At 44.6% G+C, this 19,570-nt stretch overlaps 2 protein-coding genes across 14 annotated transcripts in view; one reads left to right on the top strand and one right to left on the bottom strand.

Annotated features, from left to right (window-relative positions):
- Positions 1–4,882: 4,882 nt before the first annotated feature.
- Positions 4,883–17,652, bottom strand: Harbi1 (harbinger transposase derived 1). 3 transcript variants are annotated; one of them, XM_052725512.1, is made up of 3 exons: positions 17,462–17,652; positions 15,432–16,234; positions 4,883–5,395 (listed from the first exon to the last, which is right to left on the bottom strand). In XM_052725512.1, the coding sequence occupies exons 2-3, from the start codon at positions 16,099–16,101 to the stop codon at positions 5,016–5,018; spliced, it is 1,050 nt and encodes a 349-aa protein (XP_052581472.1). In that variant the 5' UTR covers positions 16,102–16,234; positions 17,462–17,652; the 3' UTR covers positions 4,883–5,015. The 3 variants fall into 3 exon arrangements, with proteins under 3 accessions (XP_052581472.1, XP_052581473.1, XP_052581474.1); XM_052725513.1 differs by having other exon boundaries at positions 17,475–17,652; XM_052725514.1 differs by having other exon boundaries at positions 17,517–17,649.
- Positions 17,653–17,764: 112 nt separating this feature from the next.
- Atg13 (autophagy related 13) overlaps positions 17,765–19,570 on the top strand; it is a 46,534-nt gene continuing 44,728 nt past the window's right edge. For 2 of the 11 annotated variants that reach the window (XM_052726174.1, XM_052726160.1), the window contains exons 1-2: positions 17,768–18,302; positions 18,683–18,797. The gene's annotated coding sequence lies outside the window, so the exon portion shown is untranslated. Of the gene's footprint in view, positions 18,303–18,682; positions 18,798–19,570 lie in introns of all 11 variants that reach the window. The other 9 variants (XM_052726171.1, XM_052726169.1, XM_052726166.1 and 6 more) reach the window with 9 other exon arrangements.

The following is a 19,570-nucleotide window of genomic DNA, read 5'->3' as shown; positions in this document are numbered from 1 at the left end:
TAAATAAATGAAACCAAGGCAGGCGGATCTCTGAATTTGAGGTCAGTCTGGTCTACAGAGCGAGATCCAGGACAACCAGAGCTATGCAGAGAAACCCTGTCTCAAAAAAAACCAAACCAAAACAAATAGGTGGCTGGGTATGTATGGCTTTTAATCCCAGCACTCCAGAGGCAGAGAGGCAGGTGGATTTCTGAGTTCAAGGCCAGTCTGGTCTATAGAGTGAGTTCTAGGTCAGATAAGGTTAGATAGTCAGACTCAAAAAAAAACCAGAGCCGGTACTGTGGCACATGCCTGTTATTCCTGTACTTGGGAGGCTACAGCAGGAAGATTGCTGAATTTGAGTCCACTCTGAGCTAAACAGTCATTACCAGGATAGCCATGGTCGCACAATGAGATCTTATCTCAAACTAAATAGAAAAAAAAATGTAGGAAGAACAAAATGTAACAAAGTCTTCATTGTATAATGCTCAAAACTAGTTTCCCATCAACTATCCACCCTCCCACCTCCAGGACCTCCTTGTACTCGGACAATTCACTCTCCTGCCAAGAACTCCCCACTCTTCACAGGGGAAGATAAGGATGAGAAATAGCATTTGGGATGCAAATAAACAGCAGATAATAATCCATAATTCTTTTTAATCTTAAAGATGAGTCACCTTCAATTTATTTCCACATTTCTTCTGTCATCTGCTGTTCACTTTGAAAATCACCAGATTAACACTGCCAAAGGCAGGTAGAAAATGATCCAAGAGGCCAATTCAGAGGTGTCACATGATGAGAGGCTGAGAAGCTGGGAACAAGACAATCCTCAGGAAAATCTCTTTTTAGTCCCAGCAAAGACACTGATGTGTGAACCTAATTCACACTTCTATTATCCCTATCAGGTTATTTTTACAACAGTGAAATTTTAGAACAAGACTTGTTAGGGGATTATTTATTTCCTGGGGAGTTCTGTCTATCACTCTGCATATAATTTTTTTTTTTTTTTTTTTTTTTTTTTTTTTTTGGTTTTTGGAGACAGGGTTTCTCTGTGTAGCTTTGCGCCTTTCCTGGAACTCGCTTTGGAGACCAGGCTGGCCTCGAACTCACAGAGATCCGCCTGGCTCTGCCTCCCGAGTGCTGGCATTAAAGGCGTGCGCCACCACCGCCCGGCCTGCATATAATATTTTAAAGTCTAACTCCAGAGTTTATTTCAAGCCATGTTTTGTATTTCTGCTTTTTAAAGATGGGGCTCCCACAGTGGCCCAGGCTAGCCTGGGACGCACTATGTACGGGTCGGCTTTGAAATCACAATATAGTCATCTCAGCCTCCTGAGTGCTGGGATTACAAGCATGAGCCACCATGACCCTTTTTCTCCCCAGAATTGTCCTCTGTACAAAGAATTCCAAAATAGACTACAAAACTATTCTCATACCATAGACATAAGAAAAATAACCAAGGCAAGTCTGGTGGCATAGGTCAGTAATCCCAGTTGCTCAGGAGGCTGAGGCAGGAGGATTACAAGTTCAAGGCCTGTCTAGGCTAGTGACTTCAAGACTAGCTTGAGCAACAAAGTAATAAAATGAAAAAAAGAAAAGTGAGCTAAAGATATAGTTTAGAGGTAGACTACTTGCCTACCATGCAGAAAACACTTTGAAATTCAATCTCATTGCCATATTAAAAAGGAAAAAAAAGTGTGTGATCATGCTATGGACCAATGGAATTGAACTGAAGACCCTGACATATGAACATATGATTTTTTGACAAAGAAGCCAAAACTATACAATGGAAAAAAGAAAGTATCTTCAACAAATGGTGCTGGCATAACTGGATGTCAACATTTAAAAGATTGCAAATAGATTCATATCTTCACCATGAACAAAACTCAAGTCCAAGGTGATCAAAGACCTCAACATAAATCCAGTCACACTGAACTTGATAGAAGAGAAAGTAGGAAGTACTCTTGAACGCATGGGCACAGGAGATCACTTCCTAAATATAACACCAGTAGCACAGACACTGAGAGCAACAATTAATAAATGGGACCTCTTAAAACTGAGAGGCTTTTGTAGGGCAAAAGACACAGTCAATAAGACAAAAAGACAGCCTACAGATTGGGAAAAGATCTTCACCAACCCCACATCTGACAGAGGACTGATCTCCAAAGTGAATAAAGAATTCAAGAAACTAGACACCAAAATACTGAACAATCCAATTAAAAAATGGGCTACAGAGCTAAACAGAGAATTCTCAAAAGAAGAATCTCAAATGACTGAAAGATGTTTAAGGAATTGCTCAACATCCTCAGTCATCAGGAAATGCAAATCAAAACGACTCTGAGATACCACCTTACACCTGTCAGAATGGCTATGATCAAACTGAAGACAGCTTATGTTGGAGAGGATGTGGATCAAGGTGAACACTCCTCCACTGTTGGTGGGAGTGCAAACTTGTACAACCACTGTGGAAATCAGTATGGCGATTTCTCAGAAAATTGGGAATCCATCTACCTCAAGACCTAGCCATACCACTCTTGGGCATATACCCAAGGAATGCTCAATCATACCACAAAGATACATGCTCAACTATGTTCACAGTAGCATTATTCATAATAGCCAGAACCAGGAAACAACCTAGATGCCCGTCAACTGAAGTATGGATTAAGAAAATGTGGTACATATACACAATGGATTACTACTCAGCAGAGAAAAACAATGACATCATGAAATTTGCAGGCAAATGGATGGAACTAGAAAATATCATCCTGAGTGAAGTTACCCAGACTCAGAAAGACAAACATGGTATGTACTCACTCATAAGTGGATACTAGATATAAAGCAAAGGACAATCAGACTGCAACCCACAGATTCAGGGAGGCTACCTAGCCGGAGGGACTCTAGGAAGACTGAGGTTTATAGTAAGTTTTAGCTTTACCCAATCACTGGACAAGCTTTAGTGAAACATTTCACTATTAGGATAAGAATTTATACTGTATCAAGCTGATGAAAGAGAATGCTGGCCGTACTTTCAGGAGGGGAGGCTAAAATCTTTTTAGACTATAGATTAGCCTATAGAAAAATGTCTGCCATAAAACAAACAATGAAATGGAAGATGAATAGTAAGCTCACTTACACAACTTAAGTAAAACATAGCTCTCTGAACAAAAAATAAAAAATAAATAAAAATAAAAAGGAAAAAGGACCAGGTAGTGGTGGTGCATGCCTTTAATCTCAGTACTCGGGAGGCAGAGGCAGGTGGATCTCTGTGAGTCCGTGGCCAACCTAGTCTACAGAGCAAGATCCAGGTGAGCCAGGACTGTCACACAGAAAAACCTTGTCTCATGAAAAAAAAGGTGGGGGGTGGGGAGAAACAAAGAAATGCCAGGTCAGCAAGATACATCAGCAGGTAAAGATGCTTGCTGCCAAGCCTGGTGTGAGTTTAATCTCTAGGACTCACTCGCACGGTGGAAGGAAAGACGTGACCCCCACAAGTTGTCCTCTGACCTTCACACATGCACCATGTACCACACACACACAAAATAAATAAGTGCTTGTGTTTGTTTTTTGTTTTTTTTTCTTTTTTCTTTCTTTCTTTTTTTTTGGTTTTTCGAGACAAGGTTTCTCTGTGTTGCTTTGCACCTTTCCTGGATCTCGCTCTGTAGACCAGGCTGGCCTCGAACTCACAGAGATCTGCCTGCCTCTGTCTCCAAATGCTGGGATTAAAGACATGTGCCATCACTGCCCAGCAAGTAAGTGCTATTTCTCTTTAAGTGCTATAAAAAAGAAATGTAGTATAGTTAGATATGAATTTTGTAAATGTGTGGGAATCTCTTGTTCATTGCACTGCAAGGGTCTTTAGTTCCTCTGTAAGTATAAACGTGGTTTGTTTTTTTTTAAGATTTATTTATTTATTATTTATACAATGTTCTGTCTGTATGTACACCTGCAGGCCAGAAGAGGGCACCAGATCTCATTATTGATGGTTGTGAGCCACCATGTGGTTGCTGGGATTTGAACTCAGGACCTCTGGAAGAACAGCCAGTGCTCTTAACCTATAAGCCATCTCTCTAGCCCTAAACGTGTGGTATTTTATTTGTATTTGAATTACCTTCTTCAAGCTGACTCAGTCCTTACCACCACTTAGCCTCTAACTCTGACTCAAGAGTGAACTAGGAGACTGCAGTTCAGATGTTCCCTCTAGGAACTGGATCCAAATCATAGTCCAGTCAGTGAGGGCACGCTTAGGAGGGTGGCTTCCCACTGTCCTTAATGTTGTCTTCAAATCAACCCTGCAAATGCAGACTAGTAGCTCCTTTCTCTTTCTTTTCTTTCTTTCAGTTCTAGGGATCAATACTTCACATACACACATGCTAGGCAAGTGCTCACTTATATTAGAAGATCATTCCTCAACTAAATTCATTGTTTCTATTTGCCTATGTAGACAGCAAAGGAGAGAAACAAAGAACCAGGGTACTAGGTATGAGGACTTAAACCTGTGATCCCAGCACCTGGGAGGCTGAAGGAGGAGGACCGTTACAAGGGCCAGGCCAACCTGTGCTACATAGCGAGCACCAGGACATCCTGTGTTATATGGAAAAACCATCTCAAACAAAAAAAGCAAGGAAGGAAGGAAGGAAAGAGGGAAGGAAGGAAGAGAGAGAGAGAGAGAGAGAGAGAGAAATAAATCAGGACAAACACTGTTTTCACTTGAGATTTCCAGATAATTGAAACAATAAAATACTCTGGTTATGTGCTGTTTCCTCCTTTACTATGATTTTACTGTTGCCACCAGTGAACTTTCTCAAGAGTGGTGCACAGCCTGGAGTTCACTGCACATTAGGGAAACATTATATTGGTTTTGACACATTTGCAAGGGCTGGAATGCACCTCCCCACCCCCACCCCCCCCCCACCCCCGTCCTTCTAAAACATTAAATGTTAATTTATGACAAGTATGCACATTCAGTCACACTGGATGACAGAACTTGGTGATGAGTGGTAAGGAGGAAAGTCTCCCTCTTTCCTCTACCTTCCACACTAACTAAAATGAGTGAGCATCAGCTCCTGCCGGATTCGGTCAGCCTCTAAATCCAGGGACTCCATTTGCTCATGCTCGCCCTCAGGTGACTGTTCAATGGGTCCAGTGACTGGAGAGGACCAAATGTCCATCCCGTGTTCCAGGGAAATGTTGTGAAGGACACAACAAGCCAAGATGATGTGGCTGGATTTCTCTGGTGAGTACTGCAGTGCTCCCTTCGATCCGTCCAGGCACCGGAACCTACAGCACAGCGTTCGCAAAGTCTTCTCAATCACACTGTGAGTTGCAGAATGGGCCCTATTATAGCGATACTCTGTTGGAGTTTCAGGAATATGAAGTGGAGTCATGAGCCAGGTTCGGAGAAAGAAGGCACTGTCACCTGAATGAAAGGCCAAAGAGAATGTGACTGTGAATGGATTATAAACAAGAAGTGAAATTCAGGCAGGATGTGGTAATCTCAGTGCTCAAGATGTTGAGACAGGAGGACTACCTCAAGTTCCAGGCCAGTCTAAACTACATATGAGAACTTGTCTCTCAGAACAAAAAGTTAAATTTGGAAATACAGTAAGGAAGGAGAGGAAAATACAACAGCCTTTGGAGCCAAAGCATACCATACCATAATAACCAACAGAAAAATGCTGTCATAAGAAAGTACAGGAGGGGGGCTAAAGAGATGGCTGAGGTCAAGAGTATGTGCTGCTCTTTTTTGCGGGGGGGCGGTGAGACAGGGTTTCTCTGTGTAGTTTTGGTGCCTGTCCTGGATCTCGCTCTGTAGACCAGGCTGTCCTCGAACTCACAGAGATCTGCCTGCCTCTGCCTCCTGAGTGCTGGGATCAAAGGCATGTGCCACCACCGCCCGGCATATGTACTGTTCTTGCAGAGGACCTGGATTTAATTCCCAGCACCTACCTGTGGCTTACAACGATCTGTAACTCCAGTTCCTGGGAAATCAACAACAGTTTTGTGGCCTCCGAGGATACCAGGGACACATACATACTATACACACACATATGCAGGGCAACTCTCACTCTCCTAAACTAAAACTCAATAATTTTAAATAGAAGCATGAACTACTACTGACTGGCTCCTTTCCCCTTCCTTGAAGCGTGTTCTCTGCCCACAGTTCTTCAACCCTTCCTCCCTTTTCCCCATGGTGGTGGTGATGGTAGGAGATGAATGTCAAGGCTACACACCAAGCCCAGCACAGGTGGCACAAACCAGTAATGCCTGCACTTGGGAGTCTGAGGCAGGAGGATGACCAGTGAGGCCAGCCTGGTCTATACAGTGAAAGTCCATCTCAAAAACAATAAAGTTTATCACTGTTAGAAGCATAAGGCAGTGTTGGCTGGCAATCTCCTTGACCAAAACCAATGGGGGAAAAAGCTGATAGCTAAGGAGATCTAATCTGAAAGCATCTGAAGGAAGTAGAAACACAGCAATCAGATCCTTGGCTCTTTCCTTCTTGGTGTTGTATTTTTTAGCCATGCAGGGGGAGAACTCAGGGCCTTGCACACATTGGAGAAGGGTTCTGTCTGTGCTAGAGCGAAAGCCCTCAGAATTGCTTTTTTTTTTTTTTTTTTTTTTTGGTTTTTCGAGACAGGGTTTCTCTGTGTAGCTTTGCGCCTTTCCTGGAACTCACTCTGTAGACCAGGCTGGCCTCAAACTCACAAAGATCCGTCTGACTCTGCTTCCCGAGCGCTGGGATTAAAGGCATGCACCACCACTGCCCGGCTGTCTTTTTTTTATTATTATTATTTACTTTTCTTTTTCTTGAGATAATTTCACGTAGCCCAGGCTGGCCTGGACCTTGCTAGGCAGCTGAGGATAACCTCATGATAACATAATGATAAAGGGTCAGATGTGGTGGCATATATCTTTAATTCCAGCACTCAAGAGGCAGAGTCAGGAAGATTTCTGTGAGTTTGAAGCCAGCCTGGTCTATATGGTGAGACCCCGTCTCAAACAAACAAACCACCACTACCCCCCCAAAATTCAGACAGGATACCATATTTACACAATCTCTAAAGAGTTCAAGGGAAAAATAAATTCCTACAGGAGATCGAAAAACACTCAGGAAGAAAATTTCTAATTTTACTATTAACTTCCATGTCTGAAAGCATGACCTAGGTAGGGATTTCATACCATTTCACAATGATTTATCCTCCCAGTGCTGAGAAGAGTAAGACCTGTGTCTGCAGCAGCCGTCAGAACTCAGGGAGCTGCATCCTTGGATACTGCAATCACATAATCACACTTTTGTGACAGAGGTGCTGGAGGAACACCAATATGAGGATGCAAATAGTAATAATGAGAAGAAATCAGAAGTAGATTCAAGTAATACCGAATGCATTTCCTTTCAGTGACTTCCTTATCACAGGATCCTGGGAAGTCCTAAGAACAGCAAACAGAAATGGGCAGCCAAGTCCTAGTCCAGCAGCACAAGGTTTCTCTAATGTTTAATTGTCCTGACTCACCACTGCAGACAAACAGAGGTGTGACTTCTCCCCCCCACCCCCAGACTGGGTCTCATTACACAGCCCTGTCTGTACTGGAACTCACTCTGTAGACCAGGCTGGCCTCAAACTCACAGAGCCACCTGAGTGCTAGGATTAAAGGTATACGCTACTATGCCCAGCTGGGTGCAACTTTTTATAAGTCCCAATCAGACACTGGGCCCTGAGTACCAAAGTAAGCACTGTACTCCTGATCCACCATTAAGTTCAATAAATAGTCAGACCGTTAAGACAGAGATGGCCACTGTTCTAAAAATAATAAAAGACTTCTTTCATTTAGGAGCTTATGTTTCTAAGACGGGACTAGCTGAAAATAACTGAGATGTCTCACAAAAATGTAAAGTTTATATTTAGTTGGTTTTCTTTTTGAGACAGTCTCGTTCTGTAGACCTAAAACTCCTATGTAGCTCAAACTGACCTTAAATTCACATAATCCTCCTGCCTCGGCCTCCTAAGTGCTGGGACTATAGGCATGATCTAACACATCTGGCTTTCTCCCTACCACTTTTGTTTTGAATCTAGGGTCTCATGCAGATCAGACCCCTAAACTTCTGATACTTGTCTCTACCTCTCAAATGTGGTATTACAGACATACACCAACTCCTTTCTTCTTTGAACTAAACTCACTCTTTCTAACTCTACATTTTTCTAAACTCTACATTTTTAAAAACGGATGTGAGCAGGCTATGATGGTATACACATATAGCCTAGCACTTATGAGACAAGTTTGAGGCCAGCCAGGACAAAAAAGAGAGACTGGGGGAAGAGATGATGCTGGACCCTAGAGGTGCCTGATAGAACTAAAAAACCTGAGGATCCAGGTTTGATCCCTGGAACCCCTGCGTGAAAGGAGAGTACTAACTCCTGCAAATTGTCCTCTGATCTCCACATATATAAAAATGTTTTAAAAGGATGTAACACCTGTGACATACTGAACATCTACTATGTAGTAGGGACAGTAATCGGTGAGCAGCACTTTTGGGCTCAGAGTAAGGCCTTTTCTTTCTCCCCGCCACTCCAAAAAGAGCCAAGAGCTGGACAGGATGGCTCAGTGGGTAAAGCACTTGCCACATGAACCTGACAACCTGAGTTCATACGAAGGTCGAAACTCTGGAACTCACGTAAAGGTAGAAAGAGAGAACCAATTCCACAAAGTGTTCTGACCTTCACAGGAATGCTAAGGAATGTATGCCCTCAACACTTAGACATCATACACACAAAATAACAATAAAAAAATAAATAAAACAAGCTCCATACTCATTAACTGACTATAACTCAAGCATCACTGGAATACAGATACTCATGAGGGGATTAGGATCAGATGGGGAACAGATTATAAATGCTTATGCGATCATTCAGTCACCCATAAGACATTCGGGGAGATCTTACCCAAAGCTGCTTAACAGCACTAGCCTAAGAGCTGAAGAAGTAAGAACTCAGCTGACCTGTTTAGAGAGGGGTGTGTTTAGAGATGGGAGTTTAGGTAATACACCTATAGGGACAGCTAAGAATGAGAGCAGGAAGGGACGGTTTAAAAGGAACTTAAAGTGGAGTATGACAGTATGCACCTGTAATCCCAGCTACCCCAAGATGAGCCAAGAGGACCCGGCTCCTGAAGCCAGTCTGGGAAACAGTGAGATGCCTGTCTCAAACAACAACAACAACAACACACACACACACACACACACACACACACACACACACACACACACACAAAGAGCTTAAATATTCTGTGCCTCCTCTCAATTTCCTCTTTTCTAAAAAAAAATTGATATTATTTAACTTTTGTTAAAGCAGGGTCTCCTGTTTCCCTTGCTGGCCTTGAGTTTTCAGGTAATACTAGCATTCAAGGAGGCTGAGGCTGGTGGATTATGAGTTCAAGGCCAGTTTGAGGGCAGACTGGAAGACATATTGAAATCCTGTCAAGAGAAAAATAAAAAGTACCAGTGAGTGTTGCATGGAAAATGATATGTGTAACTGAGAAAAATCAGAAGCTGGGAGCTCATCGGTGTGCCAGCAGTCTGCCCACTGGGAACTGGGGAGGCTTCTCTTTAATGGAAAATGTAAACATTAGAGGCAGGTAGTTCCCGAGCACCTGCTCATGTTAAGCATCTCACTTGGAGCACATACTGTACAGATATGATTAGTGATTTTCCACTAAGAAAGATGTATTCCAGCACGGGATAATCCCCCCCATAAGTTCTCACCACGAGGTTAATGCTGTCTTGAAACTCACAACCCTGCCTCAGCATCTTACATCCTTCATACACGGTTCTTTTTCTCTTCTTTCTCTTCTTTTTTAGGTTACAGGATCTCATGTAACCTAGTGTAAAGTACATTATACTGGTAAATTGTCATATGCTGTTTGAGCTCACTGAAAAACTTGCTCTAGAATGGAGGGTTCCTCCCCCAAGTTCAGGCCCAAGCACATTTGTCTCATTATTTTTGTTGTTGTTGTTGTTGTTTTGTTTTTTTAAAGATGTATTTATTTATTATGTATACAGTGTTCTGCCTGCATGTATGCTTGCATTCCAGAAGAAGGCACCAGATGTCACTATAGATGGTTAGGAGTCACCATGTGGTTGCTGGGAACTGAACTCATGACCTCTGGAAGAACAGCCAGTGCTCTTAACCTCTGAGCCATCTCCCCAGCCCGTCTCACTGTTTTTTAAAGCTCCCTGTCTGGGGATGGGCTGCCTTCGAGGAGAGAAAAGCACAGCAAAACAGCTCAAGACTAAAAACATCTTGTTCTTGGAACAGCTAGAAGGTGAACCATGTCAACAGATCTTACTATTATTTAGTCCATGATAAAAAGGTGCCAACAGACAAGATTGGAGCGTTCAGGGTGGTATGGTCGTAGTTTTGGGTAACTGTTGCCTTGCTTGCTGACCTTGACCTTGATGTCCTCCCTAGGCTAATTCCCTGCCGGGTTCCACCCTCCTGAATGCTTAAGAGAAGTTCCTTGTCTGTGTATCCTGCATATTGAACATTAACAGTTTAGTTGCAAGATTGTAAAACATCATTGCGAACTTCTGCCCTCCGGGGTTCCCCCATTGTGCTGTAAGCCTGTATTTAAGACCTCCTCCCTCCTTCAATAAATGGCATTCGGCATAAAAAAAAATAAAAAAAAAAAAGAAAATGACTGAAGATATAAATACCAGTTACAAAGGTATAAACAGAAGATTTAAATAAATGCTTCAGATTATTTTCCCCTTCTGAAAAAAAAAGTGTGGATATGGACAAGTTAAGACTGGTATCTAAATTTTATATTTTTGACTTAAAAAAAAAAAAGGAGGCAGAGCCAGGCGGATCTCTGTGAGTTCGAGGCCAGCCTGGTCTACTGAGCAAGGTCCAGGAAAGGCGCAAAGCTACACAGAGAAACCCTGTCTCGGAAAAACAAAAACAAAAAAAAGATCCTATGGCTACCCTCATTGTCATCAGAGAGTCTTCATCCAGTAACTGACAGAAACAAATGCAGAGATCCACAGCAAAAAATTAGTCTGCATATTGGGAATCCTGCTGAAGAGAGAGAGGAAGGATTGTATAGGAGCCAGAGGGGTCAAGGCCATCACAAAAAGAACAGAAACAACTAACCTGGCTCATAGGAACTCACAGAATCTGAACCAACAGCCAGAAAGCTTGCATGGGACTGACCAAGGCCCACTACGTATATGTGACAGTTGTGTAGCTTGGTCTACTTGTGGGACTCCTAGCAACGGGAGCAGGGACTGTCCCTTATGCTTTGGCTGGCTCTTGGGAACCTATTCACCACACGAGATTGCCTGGCACAGCCTTACTACATGGGGAAGTGCTTAGTCTTACCTCAATTTGCTATGCCATGCTTGGTGGATACCCATGGGAGGCCTACCCTAAGGTGTGTTACTTTTGTTTATGTTGCATTTGTTTAACTCTTTGAATAAATAAATTGTGAAAAATTAAAAAAATCCATATCAAAAAAAAAAAAAAGGTGCCAACAGTAAGAAAGACAAGCTGGAGGAAGTTCAGCATGGAAAGCTCATCCACAGAGAGAAATGCAATCAAGAACGTCAGCGGACTGCCTCATTTCACCAGTCACTTTTTACTGGATGTCCGTAAGCCCCTGATTTGATGATATCACACACACACACACACACACACACACACACACACACACACACACACACACACACACAGAGTCTATCACTTGTTATTTATTCTTTTACTTTTGTTTGCCATATACTTAATGAACTCACTCATTCAAAATGCTGGAGAGATGACTCAGAGGTTAAGAGCACTAGCCATTCTTCCAGAGGTTCTGAGTTCAATTCCCAGCAACCACATGATGGCTCACAGCCATCTATAATGAGATCTGGTGCCCTCTTCTGGCATGCAAGCATACTTGGAGGCAGAATGTTGTATACATAATAAACAAACAAATCTTTAAAAATAAATAAATAGAAACAAAACAGAAAGCATGGTTCTTATAGGTCATTCTCTGGACCCTACAGAACACCCAGGTTGGCCATGACCTTAATAAGTAGCAGAAACTGGTCTTGAACTTTCCATCTTCCTGCTTAATCTCCCAAGTGCTTTATTACAGGTGTGCGCTGCTATGCCCGGCTCTTTCCTCTCTGTCTAGGTTAGAACTCCTGGGCTCAAGTGATCCCTTCTACCTCAGTCTCTGCACTAGGTGACACTACAGGCAGGAGCCACCATGCTCACCTCTAATTCCACCCTAAAACACAATACATTGTGCTGGGCATGGTGGCACATGCCTTTAATCCAGCACTCAGGAGGCAGCAGCAGGCATTTCTCTGTGAGTTTACAGCCAGCCTGGTCTACAGAGTGAGATCCTGGACAGCCAGGGTTACATGGAGAAACCCTGTCTGGAAAAACCCAAACAAACAAACAAAACATATGTTGTGCATAAGATAACCTTTGTCCTGTTGCTTATCTAAGGGTAAAGCTTAAGGGGCTAAAGAGACAGCTTAGTAAAGAGCACTGGCTGCTCTTCTAGATGGTCTGAGTTTAGTCCCCAGCATAGCTGCTTACAACCACCTGTAACTCCAGTTCCAGAATACCCAACACTGTCTTCTGGTCTCTGCAGGCACCAGGCACACACAAGGTGCACAGACATACAAAACACCCATACGGATAAAATAAAAATAATAAATAAAAAGAGTAAAGCTCAAATGAATAAAGCTTCCAGGCTCAAGGGTTTCCTTGTTACTAACAGTATTCTTCACAGCTGAACAGTCATTTTGGTTTACACTGCTTGATGATGAATGAATTCTTGTACCACTCAGATCATTGAGTCAGTCTTTTAAATAAGACTCAGCAGATATGAGCAGAATGGAGAAGCAATTTCTTTTGCTGTTGTTATTTTGTTTTGTTTTGTTTTTTTTCTTTTGAGACAGGGTTTCTCTGTGTAGCCCTGGCTGTCCTGGAACTCACAGAGATCCACCTGTCTCTGCCTCCCTAGTGCTAGGACTAAAAGGTGTGAACCACCACTGCCTGGCAAGAGGCAAGTTTTTTGTTTTTTGTTTTTAATTAATTTATTTTTTTATTTTATGTACATGGTGTTTTGCCTTCATGTATGTCTATATGAGGGTGTCAGATTCCCTCAAACAGGAGTTACAGAAGACAGTTGTGAGCCACCATGTGGGTGCTGGGAATTGAACTCAGGTCCTCTGGAAGAGCAGCAGTGCTCTTAACTGCTGAGCCATCTCTCCAGCCCCAAGAAGCAAGTTCTTATAATAAAAATTCTACCTCAGCCAGCCTGGGCTGCTGTGGCTACATGAGACCATGTCCGCCCCGCCCCAAGAAAAGGGGGGGTGGCAAGATGATTTATCCTGTAAAGGCTCTTGTCACCAATCCTGAAGACTTGAGCTCAATCCCTGGAACCCACATGGTGGGAGGAGAGAACTGGTTTCGGCAAATTGTCCTCTGACCTCTACACATTGCCACGGCAGTCATGCCCCTGTCCCATACTAAATAAATAAATGTGATTAAAAAAATTTAGCTGGGTAGTGGTGGCACACGCCTCTGATCCCAACACTTGGGAAGCAGAGGCAGGAGGATCTCTGTGAGTTAGAGGCCAGCCTGGTCTACAAATCGAGTTGCAGGACAGCCAGGGTTACACAGAGAAATCCTGTGTCTTGGAAAAAACATTTTTTAAAATGTTAGATGGATACAGTGGCACTGGAGGACAGAGGCAAGAGGGCTCCAAATGACACCCTGTGCCAGGCACACAAACATGCCTGGGAGCTGTCTACTATCATTTCCATGTAGATGTCATGGCAATAGTCACCAACAGCAGCAGTATTTCACATTTGGTACTTTGCTGCTACTATAGAGTAAACTTGGAAATGTATTACCCAATCCTCACAATAGGCATTATTGCCACTGTTTTTTTTTTTTGTTTTTGTTTTTGTTTTTGTTTTTGGAGACAGGGTTTCTCTGTGTAGCTTTGCGCCTTTCCTGGAACTCACTTGGTAGTCCAGGCTGGCCTCGAACTCACAGAGATCCGCCTGGCTCTGCCTCCCGAGTGCTGGGATTAAAGGCGTGCGCCACCACCGCCCGGCGCCACTGGTTTTATAGTCACCATTTTACAGATGCTAACAATTATTGCCCTTACTGGCTGTACTCTAATTAACAAGTTCTGAGCATTTAAGTGTACCTATGCGGGTTCAAGTATTTTCTGGGACCAGAAGAAGGCATGAAATCCCCACAGCTGGAATTATAGGCAATTGTGAGCTGCCCAATGTGGGTGTTGAGAAGCGAATTCTCATCCTCTGGAAGAGCAGGAAGTGCTCTTAATCTCTGAGCCATCTCTCCAGCCCTCTTGTTTAGTTTTTGAGACAGGGGATCATGTATTACAAGCTGGCCTGAAACTCCCTATGTAGCTGAGGATCACCTTGAACTTCTGATCCTCCTGACTCTCCTCCTCCTGGGTAGTGGGAAACACAGTTATACAGTGCTGAGAACGGAACCCAAGGCTTCCTACTCTACCAACTGAGCAACTTCCCTAGCCCCTTATTTTATTTTTGAGGCAGGGTCTCCCTATACACCCAGGTTGGCCTAGAAGACTTTATATAGCCCAGGCTGTGCCTAGAACTCAAGAGCCTTCTGCCTCAGTATCCCCAGTCCTGGAATTACAAGCATATACAACAACTCCCAGCTTAAATATTGTTTTTGTTTAAAATTTTTTAACATTTATTTTATGTGTACAAGTGTTATGGCTGCGTAAACATATTATATCTGTATACCATGTGCATGCCTTGTGCTGTGGAGGATGGAAGGATGGAAGGCATTGGATCCCTTGAAACTGGAATTAGGGGTAGTTGTGAGCCTCCATGTGGGTTCTGGGAATCAAATCCAGGTCCTCTTCAAGAACAAGTGCTCTTGAGTTCCAGGACAGGCTCCAAACCTACACAGAGAAACCCTGTCTCAAACAAACAAAAAGAACAAGTGCTCTTAACCACTGAGCATACCTCTCCACCCCTTTAATATTGATTTTTTTTTTTAATCAAGGTGCAAAGGTTGAAAGTTCAGTGGTAGAATCCTTGCCTGGCATTCCCAAGCCTTGGGCTTGATCCCTAGTACAGGAATAGTAATAAAAATAACTATGAGGATGTGGTGGTATACACCTTTAATCCCAGCACATGGCAGGCAAAGGAAAGTGAAAGTCTGAGTTCAAGGCCAGCCTGTCTACAGAGCAACTTCCAGGCTAGCCCGGGCTACTTAAGGAGTCCTTGTCTCAAAAAGTCTCTAAGAAGTAGTAATAATGAGAGGAAGCAATGAAGGCTCAGAGAGTCCTCCTGAGTTCTCACCGAGTACGTGAGAGGACAGAGAAAGGCTGTAGGATCTCAGAGTCCACCCACTCTACAGCATCACTTTCCTGTGGGTCACTTGCAAACTTACCCAGCAGCCAGCTCTCTCTGTACATCCCAGTTTCAAACTGACTGCTTAGAGACGACTGCTGTAGCACGGTACAGTCCTGGAGGCTGCCTGGCCAGCTTGTCTCCACGGTCATTAGTGCCCCTCTGATGTCACACACCACCAGGCAGTTCAAAGAGTGCAGACCCTTGCGGTTCACGTAAGAGAGGTCTTCAGCATTTGGGGCCTTGATGGCCACGTGGATACAGTCAAGCACCCCTATCACCCCCGGCATCCCTGCCAACCCATAGAATTCATCCTTTAGAGACTGTACTGCAGCTTCGTCAGCTGGAAAGTGAATAAACTGTGAGGCCCTTTCCACAAGGGCTTCAGTGACATTGGCAACACATCGGCTCATAGAGGCTTGACTAATTCCAATTGCATCTCCCATCCGAGTCTGGAAGGAACCTGAGGTATAAAAGCCCAATGCCGCCAGGATCTGTGTCTCTGGGCTTATAGCCCTAGATCGCTGAGTAGGTCGAGAAAGACTTGCCCCCAAGAGTTCCACTAAGTAGTAAATGAATTGTCGGGGAAATCCATACATGGACATCAAATATTCATCAGTCACATCATCCAGTTTAAAACGGTCCAAGGTCCGGTGACCTCTGCCATACAGCAAGAGATCACAGTCAAGCACTGTTATTGGTATAGCCATAGCCAATATGGATATACACTTCTATCTGCTTTTTCTGAATTTTTCCCAGTGAAGAGCTTGGCACAAGAAGGAAGTGATAGAATTCAACAGCTAAACCATCGGTTAAATGGCTCTGACATTTATAATCTTCTTTCTGTAAAGTAATTAAAAGAAAAAACAATTAGAGCTGGGTGGTGGTGGCACACGCCTGCCTTTAATCCCAGCACTTGGGAGGCAGAGGCAGGAGGATCTCTGTGAGTTCGAGGCCAGCCTGGTCTACAGAGTGAGTTCCAGGACAGCCAAGGCTACACAGAGAAACCCTGTCTTGAAAAACTACAGAACAAAACAAAACAAAAAAGAACTAGAAACCTACAAAACCATACCAACTGACTCAAAACCTGTAATACCTTTGCAGCAATTCACTTTTTCACTCTGAATTTTTCTCCACTAACTCACTGATACATGGCTAATTTGGTCTGATTTGCAGACAATGGGGGTTTAATCTCAGTGGCTCATTTAATGCCTGGCATTCCAACTGAGAACAGCAAAAGATTAAGGGAGCAGATGGTGCAACTATTCACAAGGTAAAGAGGTCTATGGCAGCCATGAAGCAGCTTACAAGTTATACACACTGTGAGGATTAGTCATGGAGGTTTGTTTTTCAAAGCCCTGTGGCTCCACCTTATAAGATGCAGGAGTGCTCAAACCGGTCTAACCAGGAAGCTAGGAGGAAAGAAAAGAAAAAAGTCCATAACCTTGCCCGGGGACCTACACCGTCTGCTATAATAGGCTTTCTCTTTATCTCGAGGTCCAAATCCCGAGGCTGAAGGCTAGAAAAGAAGGAAGACTAGCCAGAGGGAAAGGGAGGAAGACCTTGAGAGAAACAGGTTTGGAATGCCGGGGCCACTTTTACAACCCGCCTTCAAAATATTACTAAGGGACAGAGAGAGGACAGAGAGAGCACAGGGGTTGGCTGCAAGTCTGGTGAAATGAATTGGATTCCTGAAACTCACACAGTGGAAGGAAAGAACTGTCTGACGTAACTTGTCCTCTGACCTCCACATCCTTGCCATAGCACGCCCCTCCTCCAATACATAAACATAACATTTTTTTTAAAGAAAGTTTATTCCTTTAAAAGTTGTGCAAATAAAAAGATTCCCAACCCAGGCATGATGGCTCATTGTAATTCCAGTACGTGGGAGGTGGAGGCAAGAGGATGAGTTCGAGGCAAGCCTGGACTACAAGAGCCAGTCAAAAGAGAGGAAAAAAAAAAAAAAAGCCAACAAAACAAACTCCCAAGACTGGCCCAGCGCGAACTGTAATGTTAGCATCTGGAAGCTGGGGCGGTAGCATGGCCGCGTGTTCCAGTGAGCTGCAGTACCTTCTAGGCTAACCTGAGTTACACAGCGAGACCTGGTCTCGAAAGAGCCAAATACCAAAGTCTGAGTGCTCGGACACGCCAGACGGCCGCTCACTGCCTCGCCGCAGCAGCCGGGCTCCCGGGAGCACACTCCGCCCTCCCAGCCAGGGAAGGCCCTCCCCCGGAACCCGCTGCGGCACACAGGCCGCCACGCTGCGCACCAGCGGCACCGCCCCCTCCGCGTCAGCGCCCGCCCCACGCCGCGTCCCCAGCCCCGCGGCCGCCGCGGCCTGCGCTTCGCGGCCCGCACATTCCACACGGGGCCCACATGGTCTCGCGCTCCCAAAATCTCCTCCCGTACCCTTTTCTCTTCTCTCAAGAGGCTTTAAAATTGAGCAAAAGATTTATTTGCGGAGGGAAACCAACTTTCATGGTGACCCTGAGGTACCGGAAGACTCGATAGGGCGGCTGTGGTGTAGCGAAAGTGCAACGGAAGTTTCACAGCTGCATTTCCCACGGAGCGCTGTCTCTCCCCACCGCCTGCACCGAAGCGGATGAAAACAAACACGAACGATGGCGGCGCCGGGCAGCGACTGGTGGCTGGCTTAGGGCGGGAGCGAGCGCTTGACGCGTGAAGGAGAAGCTCTGAGGAAAACCAGTCGACATCGGTCCGACAGTGTGCTCAGTTCTTGGAGCCAGGAGCCCCGTGAAGCGTGAGGTATCTCTCTGCGACCTGTGCTGTCAATACCGCCCGGGAGCGCGGAACCCTCAGCCGGGAGGCGCGGGAGGCGCGGTTGGCGGCTCCAGGCCCCGGCCTCCGGAATGAGAGCCCGGAGCCACTCTCTGTGCCGTAGCTTCCCAGGTACTCACTTTGGGGGGTAATTACCCCCGGACCATTCAGCGCCCCCAAGTGGGAGGTCACTGATCTGCGTCCTCTTGGCTACCTCCTTGTGGACGCCCAAGCTGACCAGTGGAGGAGGTTCAGCTCCCTAGCCCCTTGTTAAGTTTTCCACGGGAAGTTGGGTTGGTGTAGACCCTATTGGTTCTTGAGAGGTCCCAACCGTTGCAGAAAGCCCCCGAAACTTCCTTGCTACTTTCTTAGTTCTAAGTCAAGAAGGTCTGTTGGGGATAATTTGTAGGATTCTCGCGGGGGGGGGGGGGGGGGTTACCAAGATGAGTAAGGTAGGTTTTCATTCAATCAAAAAAAAAAATTTGAGTGCCAAATATGTACTCCGCGTGTAGGTGAGGGTGACTGTTGACTAGTGAAAAAGGGACCCAAAGTTCACGACAGTCTTCTTACTGGCAGTGGAACGACCGGTGGAAACCTGAGACCCATCCTCATTAAATAAATCTCTGGGTAAGTGGCTAAGTACCTTGGTGGGCTCATCACTAACACATCTCAGTTTTCAATTCCCCAGTCAGTCACTTAGGTCCCAGTTAATTTGTTCAATTCAACCTTAAAATTTCGTTTTGCCCCCTTTTCTCGCTCCCCAGTGAACAGTATCACGTTGCTCGCTCCTGGGTTTGTTACTCTCCTGCCTCAGCCTCCTCAGTAGCTGGGAATACCGACCCAGGCTGTCACCAGGCCTAGGTTGGGAGAGTTGAAACAAGGTCCAGCTATGTAGCTTTGGTTGGCCTTGAATTACTTACTGCTCCTCCATCCCCAGAGTCATAAATTCTGAGATTATGAAGCATATGCCACCATGTCTGGCTCTTGGAATCCTCTTGACTAATTATGTATATGTTTATATATATACATACTACATGTATGTATTTATACACACATATAGATTTAACCTAGCAATTTGCTCAGTCTACTGCTAGGTTAGTCTACAGAGCTATATTCCCAACTGGTAATACCTCTGTAAGGGCCTGTGCATTTTGAGACAGGATCTCATTGTGTATTTTATCTGGCTGACTTGGCACTCACTATTGTAGACCAGACTAGCATTGAACTGCAAGCAGGCCTCTTGCCTCTGCCTCATCAGTGTTGGCCTGCAACATCACACTCAGCCAAATAGTACTTTTTACTTTTATCCTTTTGCTGTTGTTGGTTTTGAGACACGGTCTTTATACTGCCTAGGCTGGCCTTCTAGCCTGGGATGACCTTGAACTCCTGAACCTCTTACT

The sequence above is a fragment of the Peromyscus californicus genome, unplaced genomic scaffold (assembly GCF_007827085.1).
Source record: "Peromyscus californicus insignis strain IS unplaced genomic scaffold, ASM782708v3 Scaffold_7__1_contigs__length_154581171, whole genome shotgun sequence".
In the NCBI taxonomy this organism is placed as follows: domain Eukaryota; kingdom Metazoa; phylum Chordata; class Mammalia; order Rodentia; family Cricetidae; genus Peromyscus; species Peromyscus californicus.
The sequence above is the reverse complement of the archived record's forward strand: the minus strand, read 5'-3'. Positions and strand labels throughout refer to the sequence as shown.